This window comes from Cercospora kikuchii, assembly GCF_019650295.1.
Source record: "Cercospora kikuchii DNA, contig_00002, whole genome shotgun sequence".
NCBI classification, from domain to species: Eukaryota; Fungi; Ascomycota; class Dothideomycetes; order Mycosphaerellales; family Mycosphaerellaceae; genus Cercospora; species Cercospora kikuchii.
Window position 1 is genome coordinate 2,556,163 of NW_025408583.1, and position 26,905 is coordinate 2,583,067.

At 54.2% G+C, this 26,905-nt stretch overlaps 10 protein-coding genes across 11 annotated transcripts; 2 read left to right on the forward strand and 8 right to left on the reverse strand.

The window, feature by feature from the left end:
• Window positions 1–297: 297 nt before the first annotated feature.
• Window positions 298–2,262, reverse strand: CKM354_000323900 (uncharacterized protein; the record flags this gene model as incomplete). Its single annotated transcript, XM_044798425.1, has 4 exons — window positions 298–1,812; window positions 1,865–1,893; window positions 1,947–1,969; window positions 2,039–2,262. 4 exons carry the CDS (start codon window positions 2,260–2,262, stop codon window positions 298–300), a joined length of 1,791 nt encoding a protein of 596 aa, XP_044654360.1.
• A 332-nt stretch (window positions 2,263–2,594) lies between these two features.
• On the reverse strand, window positions 2,595–3,182 carry CKM354_000324000 (uncharacterized protein; the record flags this gene model as incomplete). Its single annotated transcript, XM_044798426.1, has 1 exon — window positions 2,595–3,182. One exon carries the CDS (start codon window positions 3,180–3,182, stop codon window positions 2,595–2,597), a length of 588 nt encoding a protein of 195 aa, XP_044654361.1.
• Window positions 3,183–4,321: 1,139 nt separating this feature from the next.
• Window positions 4,322–10,507, forward strand: CKM354_000324100 (uncharacterized protein; the record flags this gene model as incomplete). 2 transcript variants are annotated; one of them, XM_044798427.1, is made up of 5 exons in its annotated part: window positions 4,322–4,383; window positions 4,612–4,992; window positions 5,044–5,135; window positions 5,187–10,250; window positions 10,311–10,507. In XM_044798427.1, the coding sequence occupies 5 exons, from the start codon at window positions 4,322–4,324 to the stop codon at window positions 10,505–10,507; spliced, it is 5,796 nt and encodes a 1,931-aa protein (XP_044654362.1). The 2 variants fall into 2 exon arrangements, with proteins under 2 accessions (XP_044654362.1, XP_044654363.1); XM_044798428.1 differs by lacking the exon at window positions 4,322–4,383 and having other exon boundaries at window positions 4,601–4,992.
• Window positions 10,508–10,725: 218 nt separating this feature from the next.
• Window positions 10,726–12,201, reverse strand: CKM354_000324200 (uncharacterized protein; the record flags this gene model as incomplete). Its single annotated transcript, XM_044798429.1, has 1 exon — window positions 10,726–12,201. The coding sequence occupies one exon, from the start codon at window positions 12,199–12,201 to the stop codon at window positions 10,726–10,728; it is 1,476 nt and encodes a 491-aa protein (XP_044654364.1).
• Window positions 12,202–12,669: 468 nt separating this feature from the next.
• On the reverse strand, window positions 12,670–15,209 carry CKM354_000324300 (uncharacterized protein; the record flags this gene model as incomplete). The annotated part of the gene is made up of 7 exons (XM_044798430.1): window positions 12,670–13,275; window positions 13,325–13,617; window positions 13,680–13,882; window positions 13,940–14,476; window positions 14,689–14,760; window positions 14,969–15,032; window positions 15,182–15,209. The coding sequence occupies 7 exons, from the start codon at window positions 15,207–15,209 to the stop codon at window positions 12,670–12,672; spliced, it is 1,803 nt and encodes a 600-aa protein (XP_044654365.1).
• Window positions 15,210–15,970: 761 nt separating this feature from the next.
• On the reverse strand, window positions 15,971–16,785 carry CKM354_000324400 (uncharacterized protein; the record flags this gene model as incomplete). The annotated part of the gene is made up of 3 exons (XM_044798431.1): window positions 15,971–16,133; window positions 16,185–16,665; window positions 16,719–16,785. The coding sequence occupies 3 exons, from the start codon at window positions 16,783–16,785 to the stop codon at window positions 15,971–15,973; spliced, it is 711 nt and encodes a 236-aa protein (XP_044654366.1).
• Window positions 16,786–17,792: 1,007 nt separating this feature from the next.
• On the reverse strand, window positions 17,793–21,803 carry CKM354_000324500 (uncharacterized protein; the record flags this gene model as incomplete). Its single annotated transcript, XM_044798432.1, has 4 exons — window positions 17,793–17,833; window positions 17,888–20,154; window positions 20,270–21,422; window positions 21,500–21,803. 4 exons carry the CDS (start codon window positions 21,801–21,803, stop codon window positions 17,793–17,795), a joined length of 3,765 nt encoding a protein of 1,254 aa, XP_044654367.1.
• An 811-nt stretch (window positions 21,804–22,614) lies between these two features.
• On the forward strand, window positions 22,615–23,220 carry CKM354_000324600 (uncharacterized protein; the record flags this gene model as incomplete). The annotated part of the gene is made up of 2 exons (XM_044798433.1): window positions 22,615–22,864; window positions 22,919–23,220. 2 exons carry the CDS (start codon window positions 22,615–22,617, stop codon window positions 23,218–23,220), a joined length of 552 nt encoding a protein of 183 aa, XP_044654368.1.
• A 71-nt stretch (window positions 23,221–23,291) lies between these two features.
• On the reverse strand, window positions 23,292–24,629 carry CKM354_000324700 (SUMO ligase MMS21; the record flags this gene model as incomplete). The annotated part of the gene is made up of 1 exon (XM_044798434.1): window positions 23,292–24,629. The coding sequence occupies one exon, from the start codon at window positions 24,627–24,629 to the stop codon at window positions 23,292–23,294; it is 1,338 nt and encodes a 445-aa protein (XP_044654369.1).
• Window positions 24,630–24,966: 337 nt separating this feature from the next.
• On the reverse strand, window positions 24,967–26,228 carry CKM354_000324800 (uncharacterized protein; the record flags this gene model as incomplete). Its single annotated transcript, XM_044798435.1, has 3 exons — window positions 24,967–25,745; window positions 25,860–25,875; window positions 25,998–26,228. The coding sequence occupies 3 exons, from the start codon at window positions 26,226–26,228 to the stop codon at window positions 24,967–24,969; spliced, it is 1,026 nt and encodes a 341-aa protein (XP_044654370.1).
• Window positions 26,229–26,905: the final 677 nt, after the last annotated feature.

Below are 26,905 nucleotides of genomic sequence, written 5' to 3' on the forward strand. Positions count from 1 at the left end.
TGGAACTATCATGCATTCCACATTGGCGCACTCTCCCGTCCCAAGATTTAGCTTTTCTTCCTCAGGTAGTAACACTGTCCATCAGGAAAATATCTCATCGGATGTCTTGTCCCACAGCTTTTGTGTCAACAATTTTGAAAGCCTACATTGAAACCGAGAGTCCGCGCGTGAACCATGACATGAAACGCAAAGAATTCTAAATATACCCTACTTTAGCTACTGTCGCTGTGTTGAACTTGGGTCACACAAAGAATGTCGTACTACTGGGTTGAATGCGCAGGACAGCGCGTCTCTTATTTATAGCGCCACAATGCCCACTTCGAAGAGACCACTCTCATTCAGCAAGTCCTGCTTGACAGCATCGTCAATGGCACGATCCACGCCGAGAATCATCAGAGCTTCGTTCTCTTTGCCGTCGAGACTCGGCACTTCATCTGCTGCTGCACCAACAGGAGGTTTGCCTTCGTCAATCGGAGCAACGCTCATGAACTTGATGTTGACGCCCGCAACGCCAAGTTTCGAACCCACGGCGCCAATCTTGCCAGGGGAATCGAAGTTTCTGCAGATGAGAAGAGTGCCTTCTGGCACGAATTGAGTGCTGAAACGGCCCAGTCTCGAGATATACGGAGTGTTGTTCGAAACAAAGCCAGAGATGACTTGGTCTTCGAGCTTCTTGACGCGTCCTGTGGAGGTACGTTCGATCTCTGGGCGAGAGGTCCTGCTTGCGGATGGCGATCTGGGATCACGGCGGGCACGGAGAGTCACAGACGCGGAGTAACCCTCTGAGCCTTCGACTTTATCCCGAGCACGTTGCTCATTGACCAGGATACCACGCTCCTTAGCGACGAGCTCGGCATTGACGATGTTGATGTTGGTATTCTCGGCACTGGTAATAGGCTGCAGGAGGCCTTTAATAAGTGCAGCGAAAAGAGGCTTGGTCGTGTTCGTGCTAGCAAGGGAACCCTCGTAGGTCAGGTCGAAGGTTGTGCGCATACGCTGGGCGGTATTGGAAGGCCCAAAGTGCTGTGTGTACAGACTGCCTATCTTCTCCAGAAGCGACACGAAAGGTGCAAGAGTTCGGAATTCTTCGGCCAGAATGATCGGTGCGTTGACCGCGCTTCGAGGAAGCTGGCCCGAAAGAATGGACAGGCATTGTTCGCACACGTCGATCGAGACATTTTCCTGCGCCTCTACAGTGGACGCGCCAAGATGTGGTGTTGCGACAACTTTTGGATGAGCGATCAACTTGAAGGCTGTGTCATCTTCCTTTGGAGGTTCAGCAGAGAAGACGTCGACACCAGCACCAGCAATGATGCCTTCTTCGAGGGCCTGGTATAGGGCTGCTTCGTCGATGATACCACCACGAGCTACATTGAGCACCCGTGCGGTCTTCTTCATCTTTGAGAGCTCAGGAATGCCAATCATGCCGCGCGTGGACGCAATCATTGGTGTGTGAATAGTGAGGAAGTCAGCCTGTGCCAGTAGCTCATCCAACGAGTCCACGAGCTCCACGTTTGCGGCAGCAGCCGCAGTGACATTGGCATATGGATCGTACGCCACGAGATTCATTCCCAATCCGCCAGCAGAACGAGCGACTGTTAGGCCCACTTTTCCAAGACCAAGAACACCGAGCGTTTTGCCCTTTACCTCGACACCTACGAGCTTGCTCCGTTCCCATTTACCAGCTTTGATCGACAGCGAAGCTGCTCCAATGTTACGGGCGACGGCCATCATCAAAGCAATCGTGTGCTCAGCTGCAGCATTGATATTTCCCTGTGGACTGTTGACGACAATGATGCCAAGTTTCGTGGCCTGCATGAATGAGCTGTCGTAGAGCGAACTTAGTTGAGATGAATCTACGTACCGCCTCTAAATCCACATTGTCAACCCCCACTAAACGCAAGTGTCAGCAAAACCTTACAACAGTCAGCAATTGGGATGCAAACCTCCAGCTCTGGCAACAACACGCCTGTAGCGAGCACGTGCAGGTCAGTTTTTTGTTTCCAGTCCTCAGTGCGTGGGGTGGGAATGTTCATACAACTTCTTGCCAGCGGCCAGCAGCTGTGCGGTCACTTTGGTCTCTGATCGTATAATCAAAGCATCGTATTCGCCAATGATCTCTTCCAATTGTTCTGGCGTCAGGCCCTTCTTCTCGTGGACTTCGAGGGAGGCTTGTAGCAACTTCAGGCCATCTGGAGAAACTTTTTCAGGAATGAGGACCTTAGGCCTGGCGTGGCCGTTTACAAGCTGTGCTGCACTCATGGCGGCTGAGCAAGTTCCAGACTAAAGGACGTCCGAGAGTCGTTCTGGCACGAAGAGAGTGGATGTAGATTGTTGTCGTTGGAACGCAGTCGTCACGTCGGCCGGTTTGTTTCGATGACCGATGCCGGCAATCAGCAAGTTTCAAATGTACCAGTAGGCTTGTGCGATATGCAGATCCAAAAGCCAAAAGCCCAGACTCATAAGCACCGTGTGAGAGCTCACCCCACCCCACATCCCCCGCCACGCCAAACGAGCACCATTGGCGCTAAATTGTTGGTTGATATTCTGAGCGCTGCTGTGTAAAGCATCGCTTCTTGGAACAATTTGTCGTCTCAAAATGTTATCGAACCCTCGGGCATTCGAAAGCCAGTCGCCTCAAAGTCTCCAAGAATGATATCAGCCAGCGCGTCAAGCTTCTTTCGCTGCAGCTTCAACGCATTCGAGCCGCCTTTGCTGACGTTCGCGTCTGATGCTGCGTTTGACGTGGCCGAAGATTTTTCCGCAGTTTGGTTTGACTGCAGCCGAGCGCCATTTGCACCTTCTGCTGTGATCATTTTCACAAAGGCCGCTCGTCTGGGTGGAACACCGCCCTCCAAGACCAGAAGAAGCTGTTTCTGTATCTGGCGCATGATGATGTTTGACACTTCTGATTCTATGATCAGCGTATGCAATGGATTCTGCTCGCCGTCCTCCCGGATCTCGCCCGAATAGTCTGCTCCGTCGTTTCCTCGTGCATCCTGGGAGCGGTGTTCTTGCCAGCAGATGGCGGCGATTGCGGCTTGTTTGCGCAAATCGTTGATGTCCACGGGCTGACTGTACGCCAGCAAAGTCCCATTCGGCGTCATGAGGTACCAGCGCTTGCACAGCTTGCCATCACGGTTGCGCGACAGCAGCTCGTTGATGGCCTTGGAATTGAGCATGCTGCGCACTGCAGTAGTGGTCACCAAGCCAGATCGCGAGCTCGATGAACATGAAATGTCTGTCCCTCGAGCAGGTCGTGGATTGTGATGCACGTGGAATTCACCTCGTCTCTGGTAGAGTTGCTCTCACCTCCACAGTCGACGGATGGCGCCCGATAGCTACAAGGGGTTTAGCTTCCTTGGCAAACCTACAACTTCTCGCCTTATTAGGTCAGTCCTTCACGTCCGATAGCCTAGAAATGCAGGACGGAGGGCGCCTGTGGAGGCATATTGGACTCACATGAGCCTACGCGCAAGTTGTCGTGCAGGCTTGCAGCTTGTGATAGACCACTTTGCACCAACATGGCATCCTTGAAAGAGCTGCCCATCGGCCAGCGGTGAACTTCACCTGAATTGACCGACATTCCCGACTTCTATCTGAGCAGAGGCATGCAGGCGTGAATGGTGCAGCTAAGGTTGGAGTATTCAGCAAGTAGAGCATGAATGTGCGAAGAGTCTATCTGTGGTACGGCATATCTGTACTGTGAGCAATGCTCCATGTTCACACCAGCGTATGCACAGGACAGAGGGCATAGCAAGTATCTACATAGGACTCATGCGCGCTTAGGAGGTGTGAAGGAGTTCGATCTTCTCCTGCTCTTCCTGGACACAGCCCATCAACGTGTGGTTAGGAGCCACTGATGGAGCGGCGTTTGCGCATGCCAAGGCGAGCTCACAGCGGTGAACTGCACTGGCGGCGCGATGAGGGCGAGCGAAGACGCACACGCTCACCAGTTGCAAGACGACTCGCTGCATCTGTCTTTTCGACATACGTGTGTCCATTGCCATAAGCGTCGGAGCGGAAGAGCGCCGTGTAGTCTACCGTCGGAGCGCATGTGCCAAGGCCCGGCCCATAGGTCGTTCGGGCTTCCTCTGGACACTGACAGCATCGTCCAGACGCCGAAGCGAGCACGTCTGTCTGTCGCAATTACCACCCACTCACCCACTCCTCCTCCTCCGCTGCTGGCCGGCGCTTGTCTTTCTCGCAGTCACGGCCGCGCACCCTTCACGCTCGCACGAACACGAACACGCTCGACACGACCCGCCCCGCCCACGACGACCGTTCGACGCGCTCATGGGGCTCTCATCCATGGATTGACATGACTGAACACCATCACCACTTCCATCGCCCACCACCCACCTCGCACACCTCGCACACCAGGTACGATCGCTCTCCGCGGCCGTCTGCCCGCGCTCCACCGTCGCCAGAGCGGACTTCAACGCCGCCGCTGCCACTGCCTCGCTGCTGCTGCTGCCGTCGCCGTCACCGCTCGCACCAACTTCAGCGGCAGTGTGCACATCTGACTGGAGTCTGCGGATAGCAGCTGCCCTTCTTATTGTGTCCTGCCACCATCCTTTACATCCTCAGTCTGACTCTCATGCCTCAAAGCCAACGAGTGACGCGCTCCGCGACAGCGAGGCTGCACGCCGACTCCGTCGACAACAACAGCACCGCCGCCCTCACCTCCGCCGCCTCGTCGAGCAGCACGGCAACCTCTCCTGCTACCACTACCCAGCAGCTGCCACCCGCCGACCCTACCACCTTTGGCACTCCGCCGACTCGTGCCACGCCTGCGCCCCGCAAACGCAAGGCCGCCACCACCGACCCCACGCCGCCCACTGCTCGTGAGCAACGCAAGACCAAGCGTCCTCGCGGCACCACGCTTCCTGACACAACGGACCCGCTGGCCGAGCCAGATACCGCCCCTACACCAGTTGAGGCGGTACCAAAGCGAGGCAAGCGGGCTGCAGCCGCCGTTATGTCCACTGGGTCTGCTGCACCATCACGGTCCAGCCGTCGAGGTAGAGCTGACATGGACAGTCCGAACTCTGGTTCCTCCGCCGACACATCGCCCCAGCAAGTCCCGCGTGACTCCTCTCGCCGTAAATCGAGTCGCCGCAAGTCTAAAGAAGGTGGGACCAGCAAGTTGGCAAGCCTCTCCCAGCCTGCTAATGTGCGATTAGACACATCCACGACAGCATCTGCAGCACCGAGCAGAAAACCTCGCAAAAGCTCTCGCAAAGACCAAGATGTCCTGATGAAAGATGTAGAAGAGAAGCCAACAGACCCCTCGCTAGGCTTGGAGGACAATGACCCAATGCGACAAGATGCTGAAGTAGGAGCCGACGGGACCGACGATTCGCCACCTCCGGATCAAGGTATGAGTGCACAGGATGAACTCGATGCTTTGGACCGTGGGGGAGACCCTTTCGGTTCTGGCTATCTCTCAAGGTTTGGGAATCATCCAGGCCTTCACAGCAGCTTAAGGGCACTGAGTGGCATCGTTTCTGGCACACACAGCCGTCTCAGAAACATCTTGGAGCAATTGCGGACCAAAGAGGATCCCTCGGTCCAGATGATCGCCCTGCAAGAGTTGTCCGAGCTCCTGCTGATCTCAAACGAAGATAATCTCGCGGGGCACTTTGCTCCCGATCAATACGTCAAAGAGCTTGTGACATTGATGCAGCCGAATGAATTCACCGGCGAGGAGAATCCGGAGATCATGTTACTTGCCTGCCGTTGTATCGCCAACATGATGGAAGCACTGCCTGCATCGACAGCCAGCGTTGTGTATGGAGGCGCGGTGCCTGTGCTTTGCCAGAAGCTCCTCGAAATCCACTTCATCGATCTTGCGGAACAAGCATTGAGCACGCTTGAGAAGATCTCTGTGGAGTTCCCATCGTCCATTGTTCGCGAAGGAGGCTTGACCGCATGTCTAACTTATCTCGACTTTTTCCCCACCAGCACGCAGCGGACTGCTGTGGTTACTGCCGCCAACTGCTGCCGCAACATTCCAGAAGAGTCTTTCCCGACTGTGCGCGATGTGATGCCGATTCTGCTCAACACGCTCGGTAGCAGCGATCAGCGGGTTGTGGAACAAGCCTCGCTATGCGTCTCCCGCGTCGTTGACAGCTTCAAGTACCATGATAGCAAGCTGGAGGAGCTGGTCAGCGCGGATCTGCTTAAAGCTATCTTGCGCCTCCTATTGCCAGGCACGACCAACATGATTGGACCTAGCATTCACACACAATTTCTTCGCGTTCTGTCAACGACTGCTCGTGCAAGCTCGGCGCTATCCGTCGAACTACTGAAAATGGATGTGGTTGACACCCTTTACCAGATTCTTACTGGTGTCTCCCCTCCGAGCGGCCTCGAAGGAGTAGCGGCTCGAATTGACAAGAATGTGATAATGCAAGCCATTATTCGCACTCCTCGCGAACAGATCTTCGAGACTTTGAACGTCATCTGCGAGATATTGCCAACTGTCTCGCAAGAGAGTCTGACGTTCCTGGACGACCTCAAGGATGCAGGCTACACTGGTCCAGATCGCGTTTCGATGTCAACGCGCTCGAAGACAGCACCCAACGACAAACGCGTCGAGTTGCTCAAAGGCTGCCCAGAAGAGGTCAAGCGCTTCGCCATCATTCTGTTTCCTACATTGATGCATGCATACACAAGCACTGTGAATCTCGCGGTCCGGCAGAAAGTCTTGACTGCACAGCTCAAGATGCTTTCCAATCTGGACACGGACATTCTCGAAGAAGCGCTTCGTGGTGTACCTTATGCATCGCACCTAGCGTCCATCCTTTCTCAGCAGGATAATGCGTCCCTGGTCACATTCGCTTTGCAAGCTGCGGAACTCCTTTTGAAGCGACTGGAGTCGGTATACCGCCCGCAGTTCTACCGTGAAGGCGTAATTGCAGAAATATCGAAGCTGGCAGAGCGCGAGCTGCATAGGGAGGACAAGGCCGAGGAGACGACGCAGCAGCAGGGAGACGAAGATATTCCGGCGCCTGAGACCGAAGAGCCGCGAGAAGAAGAGCATGACGAGCACAATCAAGAAGGTGGCGAGCCAGAACCAATTGAGGTTGACGTTGACGAAGACGAGGAGGACGATGAGGATCGGGATGGTGGCGCCGGCGATGAAGACGATGACGACGACCAGGACGAACATCGTGAAGCCAACGACGACGACGACGACGATGACGATGAGGACGACGAGGAAGCTGAGCGCCGAATTGCACGCGAGCTATCGTTGGATTCAATGCCATCTCCACACCCAACTCACCGCTTGGCCGATCCTCAGGACGTGATCACTCTCCGAGCACGACGCTTCATGGAAGTGCATGGTGAGGGAGGAAGCGAGGACCTACGTTCGAAGGCGATGCAAGTACTCAGTGACATCAGGTCGCTCGCAGAGGATCTGAAAGCCGCTTATGCCACGTCCACAAGTGGAAACGGAACATCACTTTTCAGGAAACTGGCGCAGTATTTCGAAGGCGATGCTATTGATAGCATCACGAGCTACGAACTGATGACGTCTGGTATTGTCGACGTGTTGCTGGAAATGTTCAACAACAAGAACGAAGAAGCCGCGGCGAAGGCACGAGCAGACTTCCTTGAGGTATTCATGGAAGACGGGGCCGCTCGATCTGTGCAGTCTGAGATCGAATTTTCGTCGACGCCATTCGGCGCGCTCGTGCACAAGCTGCAAGAGTTGCTCAGCCGCGCGGAACATTTCGAGGTTATTACCGTCCACCAAAATGCATTTGAGAGCAATCGAGGAAGTGCAGCTTCGATGCTCGCAAAGCAACTGCGATTAAAATTGGTCGCTGATGATGAATCCGGCATTCCGCGACCCTACCGCAGTATCATGGTGTCCATCCACGCGATTGCCACGTTCAAGGCATTAGATGATTACCTCCGACCTCGTATCAGCCTTGCTGATCGCCCTCGTGGCGCCCGACGTGGTGACATGTCCAGCGCGATGGCCGCATACGCTGCAGCAATGGCCGGCAGGGGCGATCGAGATTTGCCCCCACCGCCTGCACTTCCAGCTCTGGGAAGCTCTAGCTTACCGACAAGAAGCGCTGGCAAGAAGAGCTCCAGAAAGACGAAGGCTGAGCAGTCGGCACAACCAGAACTTGACAAGAGCGAGGAAAGCACCACTAAGCTGCGTCGGTCATCTAGGCGTCAGTCCGCACAGGCTTCATCGACATCTGCACAACCCCCGCCGGAGTCACCGGTTCCGGCCGAGCATCAAGATGCACTACGAGGGCTTGAATGCGCAGACGAAACACAAATCTCCGACGATGGAGACGACGATGAAATGGAGGCCGAGCTTGACGCACTCGTTGACGATCTGGAAGATGGCGCCTTGGAACGAGACGAACCTGATCCTTCGGCGGTTAGCGTTGAGGTTGCGAATTCTGGAAAGGTGACTGCGCGCACGGAAGATGGGGCCAGGGTCGCTACGCCATCTCAAGGTGCGTCAACTCCCTCGGGCATCGAACGCATGTCTGCATCGGCGAGGTTGGCTGCTGCTCGCGAATTGCTATCGACGCCGACGTCGTCCATGCGCGGCGCCATGTCTTATGCCTCTGCATTGCAACAGCCCCCTCAGGACTGGCACATTGAGTTCAGCGTCAATGGCCAACCTATTGCCAGCGATACTACCATTTACCGAGCATGTCACTTCAGCCAAGCACAGGGCGAAGAGGTTTCTAGTCGCAGCATCTGGTCTGCCACCCACACAATTTCGTTTAAGAAAGTGCCTGGGCCACCACCCCAGGATCGCGATACACCATCACCACCTTCCTCCGCCGATGAAACATCAACTATCGACGGTCTTCCGGCTTCCTTGAATAAGCATCCAGTGACCGCAGCCATACTTCGTCTGATGAGCATCTTGCACGACTTGAACGCGCACATCGACGATGTTTTGGCAGAGAGTAAAGGCGTGCATAAAGTCAATGCGCAGCCGGCGTCCCTGTTCGTCAACTCCAAATTGACAGCGAAACTAAATCGTCAGCTGGACGAGCCATTGATCGTGGCCAGTCAGTGCCTGCCTAGTTGGAGCGAAGATCTGGCGCGTCTGTACCCGTTCCTGTTCCCGTTCGAGACTCGTCATCTCTTCGTCCAGTCCACCTCCTTTGGCTACTCCAGGCTCATGACTCGATGGCAGAATGGCCAGGAGAACGAATCTCGGCGCCACCGAGACGAGCGACCCTTCTTGGGTAGAGTTCAGCGCCAGAAAGTTCGCATTTCGCGAAGCCGAATCTTGGAGTCCGCGATTAAGGTGATGGAGCTGTATGGGAGTTCTTCCAGCGTTTTGGAGGTAGAGTACTTTGAGGAGGTTGGGACTGGCCTGGGACCTACTCTCGAATTCTACTCCACCGTCTCCAAGGAGTTCTCAAAGAAGAAGACAAAGCTGTGGCGTGAGAACGAGTCGGCTGACGGTGACGAATTTGCTTTTGGCAAGCGAGGTTTGTTCCCAGCGCCCATGAACGAAGAAATGGCGAGGAATGAGAACGGCCAACGGGTTCTGCACCTCTTCAAGATGCTTGGAAAGTTCGTCGCTCGCTCAATGCTGGACTCTCGCATCATTGATGTGTCCTTCAACCCCACGTTTTTCCGCATCGGAGAGGGTTCAACCACCGTCAACCCATCACTGGGTGCAGTGGCTGCGGTTGATGCGGATCTTGCAAAATCTCTGAAGATATTGCGCAAATACGCTAGCGCCAAACAGCGCATCGAGGAGGACGCCGATTTAACGCGAAGCGAGAAGAGCGACAAGATTGAGCAGATTCGCATCAACGACGCAAAGATAGAGGATCTGGCGCTTGACTTCACGCTCCCCGGTTATCCTAACATTGAGCTCCTGCCAAATGGTGCCACCATCAACGTCACGATTGAAAATATCGCACAATACATCAAGAAAGTCATCGACTTCACGCTGGAGACGGGCGTGCAGAGACAAATCGATGCCTTCCGTGCTGGGTTCACACAGGTCTTTCCGTACTCAGCATTGCGTGCATTCACACCCGACGAGCTCGTTATGCTCTTCGGTCGCGTGGAGGAAGATTGGTCGCTCGAGACCCTGATGGACTCTATCAAGGCCGACCACGGCTACAATCTGGACAGCAAGAGCGTCCGCAACCTACTGCAAGTCATGTCGGAATTTCCACCACAGTCGAAGCGCGACTTCCTGCAATTCGTTACGGGTAGCCCGAAGCTGCCAATAGGAGGTATGCTCCAGCTCAAAATGTCTTTGACGAGATATTTGTATACTGACCAACATATTCCAGGTTTCAAATCGCTCACACCGATGTTCACTGTGGTATGCAAGCCAGCTGAACCTCCACATGGCTCCGACGATTTCTTGCCCAGCGTAATGACGTGCGTCAATTACCTCAAGATGCCAGACTACAGCACGCTCGAGGTGCTCCAGCAGAGACTCGACACAGCGATCAAGGAAGGACAGGGAGCCTTCCATCTTTCATAGACGAAACAAAGCATCAAGTGCCACAGGAGGCACAAGGACTAGATTACTCGCTCACGTCGGCATGGCTATGGGAAGTATGAGGTGCAGGGAAGCACGTAATGAGACCACGCATAGCTCATCAGGACAAAGCCTGACTGAGACTCATGAACAAGATGAGAAACGGTCGTTGGCAAAAAGCGGCTCTGTACATCAGTAATTTCATCTTGTTACACTGAGACTCAGTATTCCATTGCGTCCTCAAACAAGCCTCGCAGTTGTTCCCGCTCTGCCGATTGATCGTGCATCTCCAAATTTGGTGCCAGCATCAACACGCGAGCTTGTGGCATCGTGCCTTCGACCAGCGTATCGATGTGTTCGCTCTTGAAGCCCAAATGCTTCAAGCCCCGCGGTTGATCGCCCAAGTCGACCAAGAATTGCGCCAGCGCCTCTGACAATACTTCGCCCGCGCTCTCCTTCTTCACATTCGAGATATCCACGCCGAACGCTTCGGCAGCTGCCAAGTGGCGTTCCGGGTTCGAGGCGCCAGTGAATTTGAATACGGCTGGCGCGCTCACAGCGACTGAGACTCCGTGGGGGATGATGGGAGTTTGCACTTGATATCCTGCATGTTGATACCCTGGATTCTGGCTGGAGATGGGATAGGACATGCCGTGGCACAGATGCACACCTGCATTTCCGAAACCTACACCGGCGAGGGTTGCGGCGAGGAGCATCTTCGATTGTGCTTCAAAATCGTCTGGATCCTTGACCGCTCGGGGGAGGTACTTGACAGTGTCCCGCAATGCCTGCAGAGAGAAAATGTCGCTGATGGGGTTTGCTCCTTGGTAGGCTGGTCGATTGATGGGGTTTGTGGGTCGTGGTACACGTTCATGGTATGGAATCGCGGTCCAGGATTCTAGACTGTGACACAGAACGTCGAGACCAGAGGAGGCGTGGACTGCAGAGGGCATTGTCCGAGTGTTGTAAGGATCGCATATGCCTAAAGTGGGCTTCAAGTTTCGATGCGCGATACCAGTCTTTGATTTCTTACTGACGAGATCGAAGATGGCTGTGCCGGTGGTCTCAGATCCAGTTCCTGCAGTGGTCGGAACGGCAATCAGTGGCTTCAGCTTTGAAGTGATGGGCTGGCCTTTGCCGAGCGGCGCATTGACAAAGTCGAGGAATTCAGCGTCCGGAAAGGTCGTGTACAAGTTCATAAGCTTGGCCGTGTCAATGACACTGCCACCTCCCACGGCGAGAAAGGCGTCGGGCTGGTACGGTTTGGCGTAATCGATTGCTTCTCGGATCGAGTAGTCTTTGGGCTCGACTTTGACTTTGTCATAGACATCGTATGCAATGCCTTCGCGCTCAAGGCCTTCCACGACCTGTTTCATGGCATCCAGCTTCAAAACGGTGGAATCTGTCACGACCATGACTTTCTTGGCTCCCAGGTTGGTAAAGTCCATGCCGACTTCCTTGGTGCATCCTGGACCGAATCGGATACTCGAAGCTGCCATTTCGAATGCATATTCTTTCTGCTGAGAATGGTCGACTGGTGTAGCAAGTCTCCGCACTCGACCAGCATATGGGCTATGCGGGTGGTGATGATTACCAGGATTGGCATGGGCTGGACACGAGCATGTTCCTGAGTTCACTGCTCTGAGCAGGTTGATAGCGCGCTGTGCACGCGTCGGCGCGACACGAAGGATGGCCATTGTGCAATCTGAGGCCGAACGGGACGTGTTGTGTCAGTAGAGTGCAAGAGTGGACTACGACATCACAACGCGAGCTCTCGTGCGTAGTCGGCACACGCAGCTCCGCAGTGAGCTGCGTCCCGCGGGGACGGCACCAATGGAGCATCCCAGAATGGCAGGTCTGCCATGCGGAGGAAAGCCGAGGCGCCAATTCATAGCCGCGGTTTTGGTTTGAGTCTTCGGTTCCGTTTGCTTGAATGGAACTGGCTCGGATCCGATTCAGACGCTGTATCTCAGCTTTTGACAAGTTAGTTAAGAATTGCTTCGGTTATTGAATAGTGACATTAACACATCGTCCCCGATTAGTATGCAGTATGCCCGAGACGATGAGATTCCATGTTAGCAAGACTGTTCAGTTCGACCATTATTAATCCTTCTGGAAAGGACGGGAGGAGCGAATAATTGTACAATGCTCGTACATGTTGACAATTAGCTGACTGCCGTAATCCCATTGCCTGCTGTTCCAAATCCCAGATCTGTGCTGAAGTCCACAGTAGACCAAAAGTCGGCGTCGAGATAGTTGAAAAAGTCCACGTTCAGAATGTCATCAGGCGGCGTCGGATGCCCAAAATTGTCCTGCCTTGGAGTGTATTTGCCGACGTCTGTCGTACTCCTCGAACTGCCCATGGCCATTTCGCCAAACCGCGACTTGTACACGCTCTGCATGTACAGTACCCGCTGCGACCATTTGCCAAGAGCATTGTTATTGAGGACGATGCCGTCTGGCCCAGCTCTGGTGGCTTCTTCGAACAGTCGAGCCGATTCCTCAATAACGTAGGAGAAATTCAGCTGATCGTTCAAAGCTTTCACATCCCAGCCATCGATGTCCAGCGATGCGAGCTTCGTCAAGACAATGAACGCGTGTCCGAACTGCGCAAAAACGGAGAAGGGCAATGTCAAGTATAGTGATGGCGGAATGTCGAAGAAGGCTTCCACAAAGGCCTTGACCGCTGACACACATTGGTACAAGTCATCCAGAACACTGCTCAACGATACGTTCCTGTCTTCGACTAGGCCGTTGAGCGTCATTTCCCACTATTTTGTCGTCAGCAATTGCGGGCTTGATGTTCCAGTGTGTACTCACCAAAAACACCTCTGCGAGGAGGGACTGCATACGGAGAAATAGATTGTCTCCTTTGCTGGGGTCTGACTGACCCACTCTGTCAAGATCGGCTTTGAGAGCTTTGGTATACACTTTCGCTGGTACCGTCGACAAGTCTGCGGTGCACATCGACTGCATGATTTGTTGCAATCTGACCATCTGCACGAGAAGGCAATCGCTCTCTCGTTCCCGGCATTGCTCCAGTGTTCGAAGGCAGCTCTCCATATGGCGAGTGAATGGCATCGCATCAATTCGATGGAAAGACGATGATAGCACTAGAAACGGCGGAATCAGTCTGGACTGCGGCGGATCAACCTTGCGTATGATCAAGACTCACTGGAACTGAAGTAGAAGAGACCGAGCAAAATGCGGTGGCCCTCGTTGCTTTGTGCCCGCAATTCCACACCGAAGATTGCATTGCTGTGGGGCTGACGACCGAGACCCATATCGGCTACCATCGCCATTGCGAGATAGAGCATGTTGTTGGTCTGGCGATTCAAAAACACATGGGGATGCGACCACGCAACGAATATTATGATACTGTTTGTATGCATTAGCACGAGTCCGCCATTCCTACTTAGCGTCGTGAGAACATACGCTTGAAGTAGGTCAATCGATTTCTCTCCTTTGAGCATGATCCTATCGCTCATATCTCGAATAAGCTCCTTCACAAGTAGTCGTTGCCGTGGGAGGTCGTGGAACAGTGCGACGGTAGTGATGGCTCTTAGGAGGACCGGCTTTGCCTTGTACAGCTCTTGGGCTGTGACAGAAGTCGGTATGATTACGAAAGGTAGGCCTGGAGACATGAGTCGTTGGTATCGATTCAATAAGTGCTCCGCCTCGCTCAGCGTTACGGCTGTCAATCTATTACTGGCTATGCCATTTTTGGTAGGTGATTGATCGCGGGACACTTCTTCCGGCTCCAGATCCTGTTCGGTAGCGTCGCAGCACAAAGAACTAATGAGTTCCTGGCTAATTTCGCCCCGAGGGCCTGCTCTTTCGCTCGGCACATGGGAAACTGGGGGCGAGGGTTGGCCATGATCCGATCGAGTGGGAGGATTGGATTGCTGTGAGGACAGCGCGTTGACAAGATGCTCAATTTTGCTCTCCAGCTTCTCCAATTGAGCAGCGCGTCTGAAGTCGGCGGTTAGCTGTTGTTTTGAAGAGGCTGATTATTGGCCAATTGGCCAAAGAGGAACCGCAGGAGCACACAGAGTGTCGAGAGACAATGGCTCGAAGTACAAGTATTTCTGCTACAAAATTGACGAGATCCTCGCATGTCCAGGCCGATGGCGTTTTGAGTTGCAGATTTCTGTTAGAATTGATGTCAGAGATCGAGTACTTACGTTGTCTTGATTGATTTCCGCCTTCTCAGAATCGGCTCTTTAGCATGGCATTCCTTTTTAAGTCTCGCGCACCTGAATACAGAAAGTCAGCATTTCTCCAGCGGTCCAGAATTGATCGAAGCTCGTTTGCAAGCACTCTTGTGTGATCGATTGAGTCAACCAGTCTCGACGAACGGCATTTGTATACTCTATGCCGTGGAAACCGTCTTCATGCCGAGCTCTTGCAACTTGACCAGAGTCCGTCCAATGGGGAGGAAAGCACGAATGTTGGGCATATTACCGTTCGCAAATCTCTTGTCCAACTCGTCGCACACATCTCGCTTTAGCCTTGTGGCAAGTGGTACCTGATAGTCTTGGTAAGAAGATGTCTCTCAAATATGGACCTGTAATGCCCTAAAGCCCGACGTCAAGTTGAGGATCACGGAGCCCCACAACATAACATGACCGGAAACGGCAGAACGGACAACAAACATTTTTGGTGGCTTGGACTTACAGGAACGAACAGTGGCTTTCGACTCCATTTCTTTTCTCGGTGCAAATAGTGTGTAGAGATGCAGAGACGAGAGAGTGGGAATGGGAACGGATCTTACAAACGTCCAGACGGCCGTACGGGAACGGAAGGAATTTTGATCCGGTCCCGTTTCCCGTAAGCCTACTGCTGACAATAATGCTGCTAGGCAGAAACATAAACACGACCACGATCACAATCGCGTGAAGTGGCACCACGCGGTAGTACGAGAAGCATGTGCACTCGCTCCGGATCCTGCAGTACCATTCCGTCAACAGTCGCTCGATGGGACCTTGCGATACTGTACGCCGCATCTGGGGTTTGATGTTGAACATCTTCGCACGGTGAACGGCCGTCACCACACACCGATTCAACCGCGATCAGACAGTAATTGCTGCACAACATCATGCGCCATCACTCGGACAGGACCGCACGTGCTTACGCCGCCAATGTAACAAAAGCAGCGGATCCAGCGGCAGAGTTGACTTTGCAATCCTCGACGAGGACCAGGCCAGGTTGTCTTCACTGCGGGGACGATTGCCCGGCGCATATTCGTCGGACGTGCGGTCATCTTCGTTACCCCGGATTGTCGAATTGATCTTTCGCTTCGTTCAAGATGTGAAAATGAGAACATCTGATTGTTTCCAACGGATGCTGAGAGGTTTGCGAGGGAGAAATAAAGAATTGACATTTGAAGAAAATCGCAAAAATCGCTTCACCCCGATAGACGCAGCCGTGGCCTGTCATCACTTCAACATTCTAGGTTGGTTCTCCTCACGCAGTCTTCGCCCAGGCTGCTGACAGGCCTATCACAGAGGAAACAGTACCAGCAAGGCCAACGATGCCGTCATCCAAGGTAACGACTCCAATGGCACTTCCGGGAACAGTGATATCGCAGACGTCGGACAAGAGCTGTAGTTGTGTAGCAGCTTTCTCCCTGCGCGAGCTGTTAGTGAACGAGTAGCGTATCGATGCAAGCGTGTCATACTTCTCCAATGTCTTCTGCTCAACCTTCTTCTCCGCATCGCCGCCTGCTTGCTGCTGCTGCTTGGCAATCTGCTGCAAGTTGTATAGCGTGTAAATACCGGCAGCAATATTGCATGCCAGACCAGTGAACCAGGCACGGTATGCCTCCTTTTGTAACCTGGCGCCCGACTGCAGCTTGTAAATGCCAGTCTGGTCGAAGTAGGTCGCGGCGTCGAGCGCGAGGTAGAAGGCATAGCCTAGCTGACGACCCACGGCCAAATACTTGAGCACTGGGTCCATCGACTTGGAGTCGGCAGCCACGGCAGCAGCCTTGAAGTGCTCGACGAACTTGCCCAGTCGGAAGGCCTTGCGCGCGCTACCGAAGCTCTTCTTGATCTGCTCGAAGATGGCGACGGTGCTCTGCGGGTGGTTCGTGCGGTAGAGGTACCAGGCGAGGAAGCGGGAGAAGTATTGAATGGTGCGCAAGGTCTTGTCGCGCCCGACTACATGGCCATCAGCACCGCTGCGCGTTCTACATTGCTCGCGGAATGCTTACTGGTGGTAGCGACAAAGCGGTTGAAGTGGGCCACCGAAGGGTGGTAGATGAGGGCGTCGGCGACCATGGCGGCGGCAAGTCGATGTTCCTTGGTGTTGCGACGAAGGGTGGAAGATTCAACAATGAGAAACGCTACAGGGAGATACCAACAGGACAAACGAGTCGCTGCTTCGCCATGTGATAGCGGGACGCCGAGGCTAAACTGCCGGGAGTTCACGAGCGGCATGGGTCTCGGTGCGAATGCGGCAACGCGGAGGTCTGCTGCAATGCCCGTGACGACTCGCCATCACCACTTCCAACACCATCGCTACCAACACCGCATGGTCACTCTGTGATGGCTAAAAAAGGTACGCCGGCTCCTGCTTGGGCGTTCTCAATGCGCCGTGCAATACAACTGACCAACGACTGCAGCCAAATCGCGCACCATCGCCGTGCGCCTGATATCCATGGCCATGACGGGGTACTACAAGACCTTCACACGCCCACGAACCCATCGCCCACTGTCCATGCTTAAGTACGACCCTGTCGGTACGATCCTCCGCGAGACCCTCGACACTACACCACAACTCTAACGCAGACACAGTGAAAAAGAAGGTCTTGTTCCTCGAAGCGAAGCGCGGCGGAAAATAAAGCTGCCCAACACCAACACGACATTATGCATCACTCCCTGCCCACCGTACAGCACCCGACTCCGGCTACCCATCTGAGGGGCAGAGAAGCGGTCGGAGTCCTTAGAAGAGAGCCGATTGGCACCGGAAGGATAAGCATTGATAAGGAGACATGCTGTGTGAATAGGATGATCACATGAAGCGCTTCCTGTGCGCAAAGAGACGAGGCATGCACGAAGATACGCAAAGGTACAGCAGTTTTGACTGGCTACCTGCTTCGCCCGTCCAATCTCGCGCCGCCGAGAACTGAAGAGTCGAGGGCAACACAGAAGATCGGGCCCCATTTCCTCGCTGCTTCACAGAGAGCTAGCAACATCGCTTGTATGCTATAGTGTGCACTTCAGACACTGCAACGCAGCAGCTGAAGCTGAGGCAATCATGGAGAATGCAGAACATCACCCACCATTCATTTTAGCTCACGTGCAAAGCGTGCACTCATCCGCTGACCTGGGTACCCATCAGCGACCAAAGAAGCATGACCTCTCAAGAATTCAAACTTACCTTTCGTCATGTTCTTGGTGCCACGAGGCTGTCGTGGACGGCCTCCTGTTGCGGCTTGGGCAAATTGTTGGCTATGGGCTTCAGCTCGAGCCGAGCCTTCGACCATGTGCTGCGATCCATTGCCTGCTGTGCGGTCCTGGGTAGGCTTGTGCTTCACCTGAGGCGCATTTGCGCGCGGTCTGGCATCGTTGGCCGCTCCACGTGGGCCATAGCGAGAGCCGAGATACAAGCCAGTATCTACTGGCACGTTCGTGATGAAATCTGGAGAGCTACTCTGCCCGGCAGCTGCTCCCGCCCTGGCAGTATTGGAACCACGGTGCGGCTCCGGAGTCACGTACTGTGACAAGAATTGGCTTTCCGGGCCCTGAGTATGCACTCCCTTCGGAGCGCGGTGCAGGACAGGATTCGGCTTCAAGCGCTTTGCAGAGGAGTTTGGACGGGGCATTCGCGCGACGGGATTGCTGTCGCGATCGTATTCGGCTCCTGTCCCACTCCTGACATGCTGGTCCTCATGGTCCTCATAGACAATGATTGGTTGGCTCAATGTCTGGCTTGCATTGAAGCCAGCGAATGTAGGCAAGCCTTGGTGTGGAACAGAGGATCGTGCTGCGGTTGGAATGACGAAACGCTTGTCATGCGATTGCTCGCCCTTACCGCCGTTTCGCGCTCCTAGTCCACGGTCCTGTCTCGATAACAGTGGTGAAGACATCTTAGCTTGATGGCTAATGAAATCTTCCCAGCATTGGGACTCTTCAATCACTGGCCCGAGGGAGTTTTGCGACATGGCCGCATCCTGCATCATGGCTCCGGACACATTGCACTGTGATTCTTCCACGACTGCAGGTAACGCTGGAATTTGACCTGGCCTCGTAGCCGATTTCGTCGCAAGATTATCTTGAATTCCAGTGATGGCGGCGCTCTGCGATTGATTCGTTCCCGTGGCACCGCTCGGTTGCTGGCTGCAGGGCACAATGATATTTGATTGTATCGAGCCGAGGGTTGCTAGAACACCTTGAGCGCCACCTGGAATGTCTCTTATCACGGACAGCTCGTCGGTAAGTCGCCGGCACTCTGCGAGAGCTCGAGCCTTCTCACGTTCAGAATCGGCCACTTGGTTGGTCAAGCGAGTAACTTCCTTCTTGTGCTCTTGAAGGTGTTCGGCCCGGACGCGCTCGAGCTCGTGCTGATGCTTGCGTCGATCCTCTACGTGCTTTGACAACTCTGCTCCCATCTGCTCTACACGGTGCTGCAGGGTTTCTACTCGTCTCTGGCACGTGACTTCCTTGTCCTCCTGCTTACGACGAGCATCATTCTGGGACTGCTCCAGCTTATGCTCTGCCGCATGCAGCCCCTCCTTGGAAATTTCGAGCTGGTTCTTCATGTTGTCGAGTTCCTGACTGAGCTTCTGTTTCGTCTCGATTGTTTCCTGCATGTGCTGTTTCTGCGCTTCGTGTTGCACATTCAGTGACGCATTTGTTTTCTCCAGATGGTTGTTCGTTGTAACGAGCTCATTCGTGCGGGTCTGTAAGCTCTGGACTTCCGCTTCCTTGTTGCGAGCCAGCTCTTGCACCTTTTGAAGTTCGCTTTCACGGAGAGAGGGCATTGTGGCCTTGCTCCTGGCAGAAACCAGTTCCGCTTCGAGCTGTTCCACTCTCGTGCTCAATTGCTTCAGCTTGTTCTCGCTCTCCATCTTCGTGTGAATATGCAGATCGTTGGCGGCTTTAGTGGTCTCCTTCCTCGCTGTCTCCACTGCCGTGGCCAATTTGTTCTCATAACGTTGCAGGTCGAGGTCCGGACAAACATGTGCAGTCCAATCAGCCAGCTCTTTTTGAAGCGACTCTACACTTGCACGCAGTGACTCGGTCTCACCTGTCATCGCTGCAAGCTCTGAGTTCGTGGTTTGCAGTACCCGTGCCTTTTCCTGTAATTCGAGTTCAACGCGAGCCAACTTCCCCGAGTGTTTGTTTTCGCAGGACTTCTGTTGCGCAGCGAGCTGAGTCTGTAGAGCCTCGTGCTGTGCTTGGACGGCGGCCAATTCTCTTGTGCGGGTGTCCAGGTTGGAAGCCAGGTCTGTAGCTCCGTCCCTCGTAGCTTGTAGCTGCTGTTTGAGGTGTGCCATGGTCTCACGATCAACAATCGTTTGTTCAGCCAACTTGATTTGTTGGCTCAGGCTGGCCTTCAAATTTCCCAACGCGTCGTCGAAGTGCTTTTTGAGGGATACCTCGATTCCAGAGTCCGAGTCGGGCGTTGTAACGTGAGCAGCAACACTGCGCACATGTTAGCAACGATGCATATGCATGGATCGTATCTGTGCAACGGCAGGGAACGTTTCGCCATAGACCCAAGTGGTTGCATCTGCTTGCACAGGGCATCAAGACTCACCTGGTTGAGACAGAGTCCAGTACTGCTTTGATCGATGCAACACTCTCTACAGTCGCGGCCTGTTGTGAATTCAGGTCCGTTGATGCAGCCAGCAGCTTCTCCAGCGACTCATTTGAATTGCACCAGTCTCCATTCTCCAGATCTGCCTGGATTTTGTGTAGCTTGTCGAGGATGTTACGGGCATAAGACTTTATCTCAGGAAGAGCATTGTGATTCGCATTCGCGTCCAGCTGTGTTTGCAAATGCTGTCGATCACTCCTCTCCGTGGAAAGAACGTTGGATTGGTCAAGCAGCTGCTCCTCGAGCGATTTCGTGCGAGCCTGGAGGACTGCAAGATCGTTTGTAGCATCTCGAGCAAGCTGCAATGCTTCAGTCTTCAAATTATTCGCCTTCTCGAGCAGTGCATCCTGGGCGGCCATCTGCTCGGCGGACCTTGCTTCAACTTGGTCAGCAATTCTGTGGCGAGCTTCCAAGTCTTGTTTGAGAATGTGCATGTCCTTGCCGAGGCCTTCCATGAATATCTTCAGTGTCTTCGCTTTGTTTTGTAGTCGGTCCACTCGCATCTGCTGCTGCTCGTTCGAGACGTGTGAATCCCCATCAGTGGGCTGTACAGCCTGCATGCCAGATTTGGGGTCGGGATCGTCAATAGTCTCAACGTCTCCAATACTACTCACCGCCCCGAGTGTATGGGATTCATCAGAAAGCTCTGCCTGGCAGCTGTCGGTTGGAACTTGTGTCTCCGCTGGAACATGTTCGCTACGAGTAGGCTGTAAAGCTGCCCAGAATGGTCTGGCACGGCTTGAGCTAGAGGAACCAGTGGTTCGCGTCGTCGAAAATGTACTACGTCGCGATAGAGCTTGCTCGAGTGGTACCTGACGGAGCTGCAAACGAGAAGCATGTGTCTGCATCGGCAATCGAGGAGGAGAGTGCCGGTTGCCAGGCTGCGTTAATTGGACGCGCTGATGCTGAGCTCGTGGGACGCCATGAGAAGACTTTCGTTCAGCACATTGTAGGGACGTCTCTTGCTTTTCCTGAAGGGCTTGCGTCCGCTTCCGCTTCCCCAGCACTGGTTCCTCGGGTTTACGAAGAGCAGGAGCAGGCGAGAATGTAACCCCAGGTCGATGTATTGTAAATGCATCACTTGATCGCTGCACTGCCTTGTGTCAATCGATCGAGGTCGTTGGAGAACTATGGCTTTTGACACCACTCTGCTTGGCGTTTGAAACATACCGTCATGGTGTGTTGCGTCTGGATGTACGTGGTTCTCCGTCGCTGTCTCGAAATCGGAGCCGAAACCGTCAAGCTGATCAAGCGCAGGCTCTTGGCTGTACATGATCGGCTCTGTGGAGGGAAGCCAATGATCGCTGCTCGGGCCGGAACGCTCTCTGCTTGCAGGTACAAGGCCGCTCGCGGGGTCGATCTGAGCCAGTTGAGAACCGCAGTTCTGAGTGAAAGCACTCTCGTCATAGCTATCACGCATCGTCTCGTCGCGGATGTCGCCCGGTTCAGAATCGTGCGCGTACATGCTGGCCATCTTGCATTCAGGTGCCTCCTGCGGTACGCCTGCGACGAGGGCGATCGATTTTGCACGAATCAATGGTGTTAGTGCGAAAGGGAGTCTCGATGCGAGAGGAGACGCGTGCAGTAAGCAATTGTTCGATGGCCAACAGGCAGGCAAGCAGCTACTGCCAAGTGGCGGTAGCTGGACGGCAGGCACATTGTCACGCACTTGCTCCTGCCGGTCGAGATGGCAAGAAGGTGTGAACAGAACGCAGAAGCCATACTACCTCTGTACGACTCTCTCAGTAGCATCATTATCGACATCCCACTTACGACTGATGTGAGCACATCGCCGTGGCGCACGATATCCGGCTCGTGCCTGCGTCACCGTCCATGATGAGGGAGAATCACGAGGAAAAGACCGTAGACCTCGCCGCCTCAGACCTTTCAACACGACCATGCGACGATGCCAGCTCAGAGCATCTGCAGGTGTAGGAGGTAGAAAGGACAGAGAGTGAAGTTGCACAACATGATGCAGGCACTGCTTCTCTTGGCTCTGTCGCCGCCGACCAATCATCGTCGCGAACCCGTAGCCGCCGGATCAGCACGACCACTTCACTCGAACACAGCATCTTGCGTTTTACGCATCTCATTGGATACCCGCCTCAAGCGCCTCCTATAATGATTGGGACGCAAAATGTGATCACGTTTCTCATGCGCGCCAGCTGGTCATGGTCGCGCGCCGAGCGCGCTTCACCACGAACAGTGGTAGATAGTAGGTCGTCGTCCCGTCGCCGTGTCTTTCAGAGAGTACTCGCCGTTGCCTTTCACAGCAGGGTTCAATTATGAGGCTCCATGCCCTGCCCATCATGGGCTGTATCTCGTTGGCAGCTGCTGGGGCTCTCAGGCGACAAGAAAGCTCCTCGACAGGTGCAGCCTCGACGACAGCCGACAGCGGCACAGGAATCACTGGATCAGCAAGCAATATCGACGCAGATGCCGGGGCTTCAGGCTCGCAATCAGGATCTTTCAACCTGTCAAAAGGTGGACTGATTGCCATCATCGTCGTAGTAGCATTTGTGGCAATCATCGGAGGTGAAATTCACATGTGAGCGATACGAGGAGGCTGTTAACTGACTTGGTACCTAGTCGCCTCTACAGTGCTCTGGGTCCTGGCAAAACGCCGCCAATGGAACGTTCGACAATCCATCAAGCGTGCTTCCCGTCGACTCACTGGCCGAGCAGGTCGAGAAGGGACGCGAGAGAGGCAGTCAAAGCGCATTGGGATGCAAATGAGTAGTAATATGGAACGCGGACACAAGCGGGGTATGGTCGTGCAAGTGAATGATACTGGAAAGGAGTCGCGAAGCACGTCACAACCTGATCCGAACCAGAGCGATATGAAAGGCAAGTGGGCGGAAAAGCTGTGGAGGAATGATTGGCAGAAGTGATGCATTCTGCTGCGTGTGATTCATGATTGTATCAGTAGCTCACTAAAGAGTGTCACATCTGTCCACCCGCATCAGTCCTCCATTTCGTCGTCGCTGTCGTCAAGATCCACTACTTGGCTAGGGCGAGGTGGTTGCGAGTGCTGAGGTCGTGCAGTAGAAGCTGTAGATCGAGGCTCAGGCTTGACTGGAGGCTGCATCTGGTGAGAAGCGCCATCCACATCATTGTCATCGTCATCATCAATGATGTGACCTCTGCCCTGTGTTCCGTTGCCCATCTCACTGCCACTGTCCTCCTCGGCCTCTTGCTGTTGTCTGTTTCTCTGTATGCGCTGGATTTTGCGTATTGTCAGCATATCCGGCCGCACATCACCTTTTTCGAGCATCGCACTGCATCCAGGGACGGGACACTGGGCTGCTTTGGGTCTCATTGCGGACTGCGCGATAAGCTCCAGTATTGCAAACGATTCGAAAGTATGTCGGCATTTGGTCGACGTCAGAGGTTCCTTGAATTCCTGAAGCGTGAGCGGACACTTCGTGCTGATCTGCCCTCGTATGACCTCAATATCGTCGTCAGACGCATCCGGGTCGTTTTCGTCTCGACGTTCGCCAGGCGCCGGAGCACCAGCCTCTGTGAACCATTGGCTCGCGTCTGGTGGATCTGTATCTGGGTGCTGAGCATCATGAAGGATGCTCTTGAAATTCGCATACTCCATGTTCTCGGCATAACGCTCGTATAGAGGCAGCCCGTGGAACCTTTCTCTTGATTGCTGAACACATTTGTCAAATACCTCCATCGGTGCGCTCTGAGAGCCACCAGCCGGGTCGGTAGGATCCCAGGGCTGCTCAGTACTTTCCACAACATCTTCCTCATCCTCATCCTCATTGGCGTCGTCGCGAGTCCCTGCCCGGCGCCGGGTGTGCGGTTGCGTGTGCTGTGTAGTCGCCTGCGTACTGGCATTCGCCTTCGCATCAGACTCTGCTGCCTTCACCGCGTCTTGCAGGGCGCTCGTGCTCACGCGACAGTCCACCAGGCCACGCATCTCCTTCTCCATCCGTGTTGTCATGCTGTCGACCTTCTCGCGCGTGTCCTGTACTTGTCGCTCAAACTCGACAAGGCGCTCCGATCTTGAGCCTTGGCCTTCTTTGCGTTGTCTCGCGGCCAGCTTGTGTTCAAGTTCCCGCAGTCTGTCGTGCAGCGCCGCGCCAGTTGTCGTCAGCTCATGCTGGGCCTGCGTGATATGCCCATCCAGTCTCTGAACATTGTGTTTTCTCAGCACGTTGGCGAGGGCGCGCTGGGCATCGGGGTTTAGTGGGAAGGTTGGCGGCTGGTAGTCAGGCAGTGTCGCATTCCCCTGAGCGCGACTAGATGGCCCTGGTGTCGCAGTAGGTTGGCGGACTCGCGCAGACATGTTGTCGTCGGTTGGCTGGTGTTCGAGTTGTCGATTGACGCGAAGTGGGAAACACGCGTGTGAAGCATCGAGGGGCGACGCGACGAGCGGAGAAACCGCTGCCGACTTTCCGGGGGCCGGAAGGCACAGTGCTCCGAGCAATTCCATTGCACATTTGGAACGACGTGGACTCTCTTTGCGAACTACCTTCGCGGACTATCTCTGCGGTCTAAATACCTGTTGTATCCATCAATAGGCCAGAATGGCACTGTCTAAGGCGAAACTGCTTCATCTTCAATCCTGCCTGCCTTCACTCATCACGACCCGAATACTCGAAAACTCCATCCGATACCACCTCTTACTTTGTGATGAAATTCAGATAATCAGCGACGATCAACGTAATCATTGCATGCGGCGCAATGCGGACGTAGTAAGTCGAGAATCCGCGGTAGAAGCGCAGCGGACCCTCTTCTCGAATGACTTTCTGGAAGCAATCAACGAATCCTTTGTATGGAAGCTTGCCATCGGGTCCTCGGGACTGCTTTTGGAGTCTGGTCTTTACGAAGTCGAACGGCAAGCTGAAGAAAGACGCGAAGAATCCGGCAATGGCAGATGCGGTCAAAGTCTGAGTCCTTGGGCCCAGTGAAGAGTCCTTCAGGCGCGCTTTCGCCTCAGAGAAGAATGCCAATTGTCCAAAGTTCAGAGCCATTGCTCGCACAACAGTCGGCGACGCACCAGCCCAAAGCCGGGCCACGCCTTCATTCTTTGCGATTCTCATCAGCGCATCGCCGACCCCCTTGTAGTTGGCTCTTTCTGCTTTGGGCTTCAAGCCATCCGATTGCATGCGGATCAGTGCCAGATCTGCGGGGTTTCCGACAAACGCCGCGATGCCTCCAGCTGCCAGACCGGCAGCTGCACGTTCCTTGAATCCAATTGTTGTGCCTTGCTCTTTTGCTCGTGTGCTCAAGGACTTCATGAAAGTGTCGAAGAATCCGAGACGGGCGGTTGTGTACACTGCTTGTCGCAGGAGTCCGGCGGACAGACCAGTGTACAGGTCCATTACCTTGCCAGCAGCAATGATCTCGCGTGTGACGCTGAGCGGCGTTGGCTTGGGCCCCGTCTTCACACCTTCGCCAGCTATAATTGACAAAGAAGAGTCAGCTCGCGTTTCGAGAAGATTTGCGATCACATTGGATACATCTTCGTGCTGACCACAACACGTGGAACGACGATTGAGAGGTTAAGACGCACCTAATTGCAGTCGAACCTGCGCTCATCCGTTAGCATTAAGTTCTGGGCCAGGCCTCTGCCAACGGGCAGGTTCAAATGGACACGGCAACCTGCTCCATGCTTGGAGGTGCTTGAGAGGGAATTCTTGGGCTGACTTACCTTGATCATATCGATCGGCTGGATACATGTCGTTGCGGCCATGCCCGCTGCTCCACCATTGATAAAAGGTAGGGCTACACGCATAACAGGTGAGTGTAGGAAGTCCTGCTTCGCTTTCTGCGGGTTTTCCGTGGCCTTCTGCATGGCTGCTGGAGCTTCTTCTACCGCGCCTTTGGCCGCTGTGAGAGCGCCTTCAGCTTTTCGCTTCGCTGCTTCAACGATTGAAGCCATCTTTGCGGAAGCTGCCTTAAAGGTATCGGTTCTTGTGGTGTTTGCTTGCTCACAAGATGTTTGCAGATGGTTGCGGGCAACACTGGTGCGTAGCTTTTCAAGCTCTGTGCTCAGGTCTCAGGTCAGTACGCGACAATAATCTAGTGTCATAACGGATGATTGTTCATGACCGAAGTCGCTTGCCGCAGTCAATGCGCTCTTCTTAGCGACGTCGACTGCGCAAGGCTCGTGAAGCGCTCCGAATGTACCCGCGAGTGACACTCACATGTTAGAGACACAGCCAAACTGCCTAGCAGCAAAGCCGAGCGCCCCGCAAACTGCCCAACACTTCTTCAGAGGTCTCTCAACACCACATAACACGCCCAATCGGTCCGCACTTGAGGATTTGCGAGGGTAGCTGACTGACAAACAAGCTAGGCAATCGGTCACGTTGCCCTGATATGATGGGCTCTAGGAGGTCAATCTGTGGTTGGACCAGCGGAGGAGCAAGCTGGAGCTTCCCTTCTTCGGTCAGGCGGTAAGGTAGAGCGAGGTCAAGCAGTGGGAGCAGGACGGAAATGACATTCAGGTGTATCTGTCGTGGCATAGCTGGTACAGACGCCGCCTGACCGTCGTCATGTACCTGTGTATCACTGCGGGGAACAGCTGGGTAGCCATTCACGAGGCAGAGAGGCGTG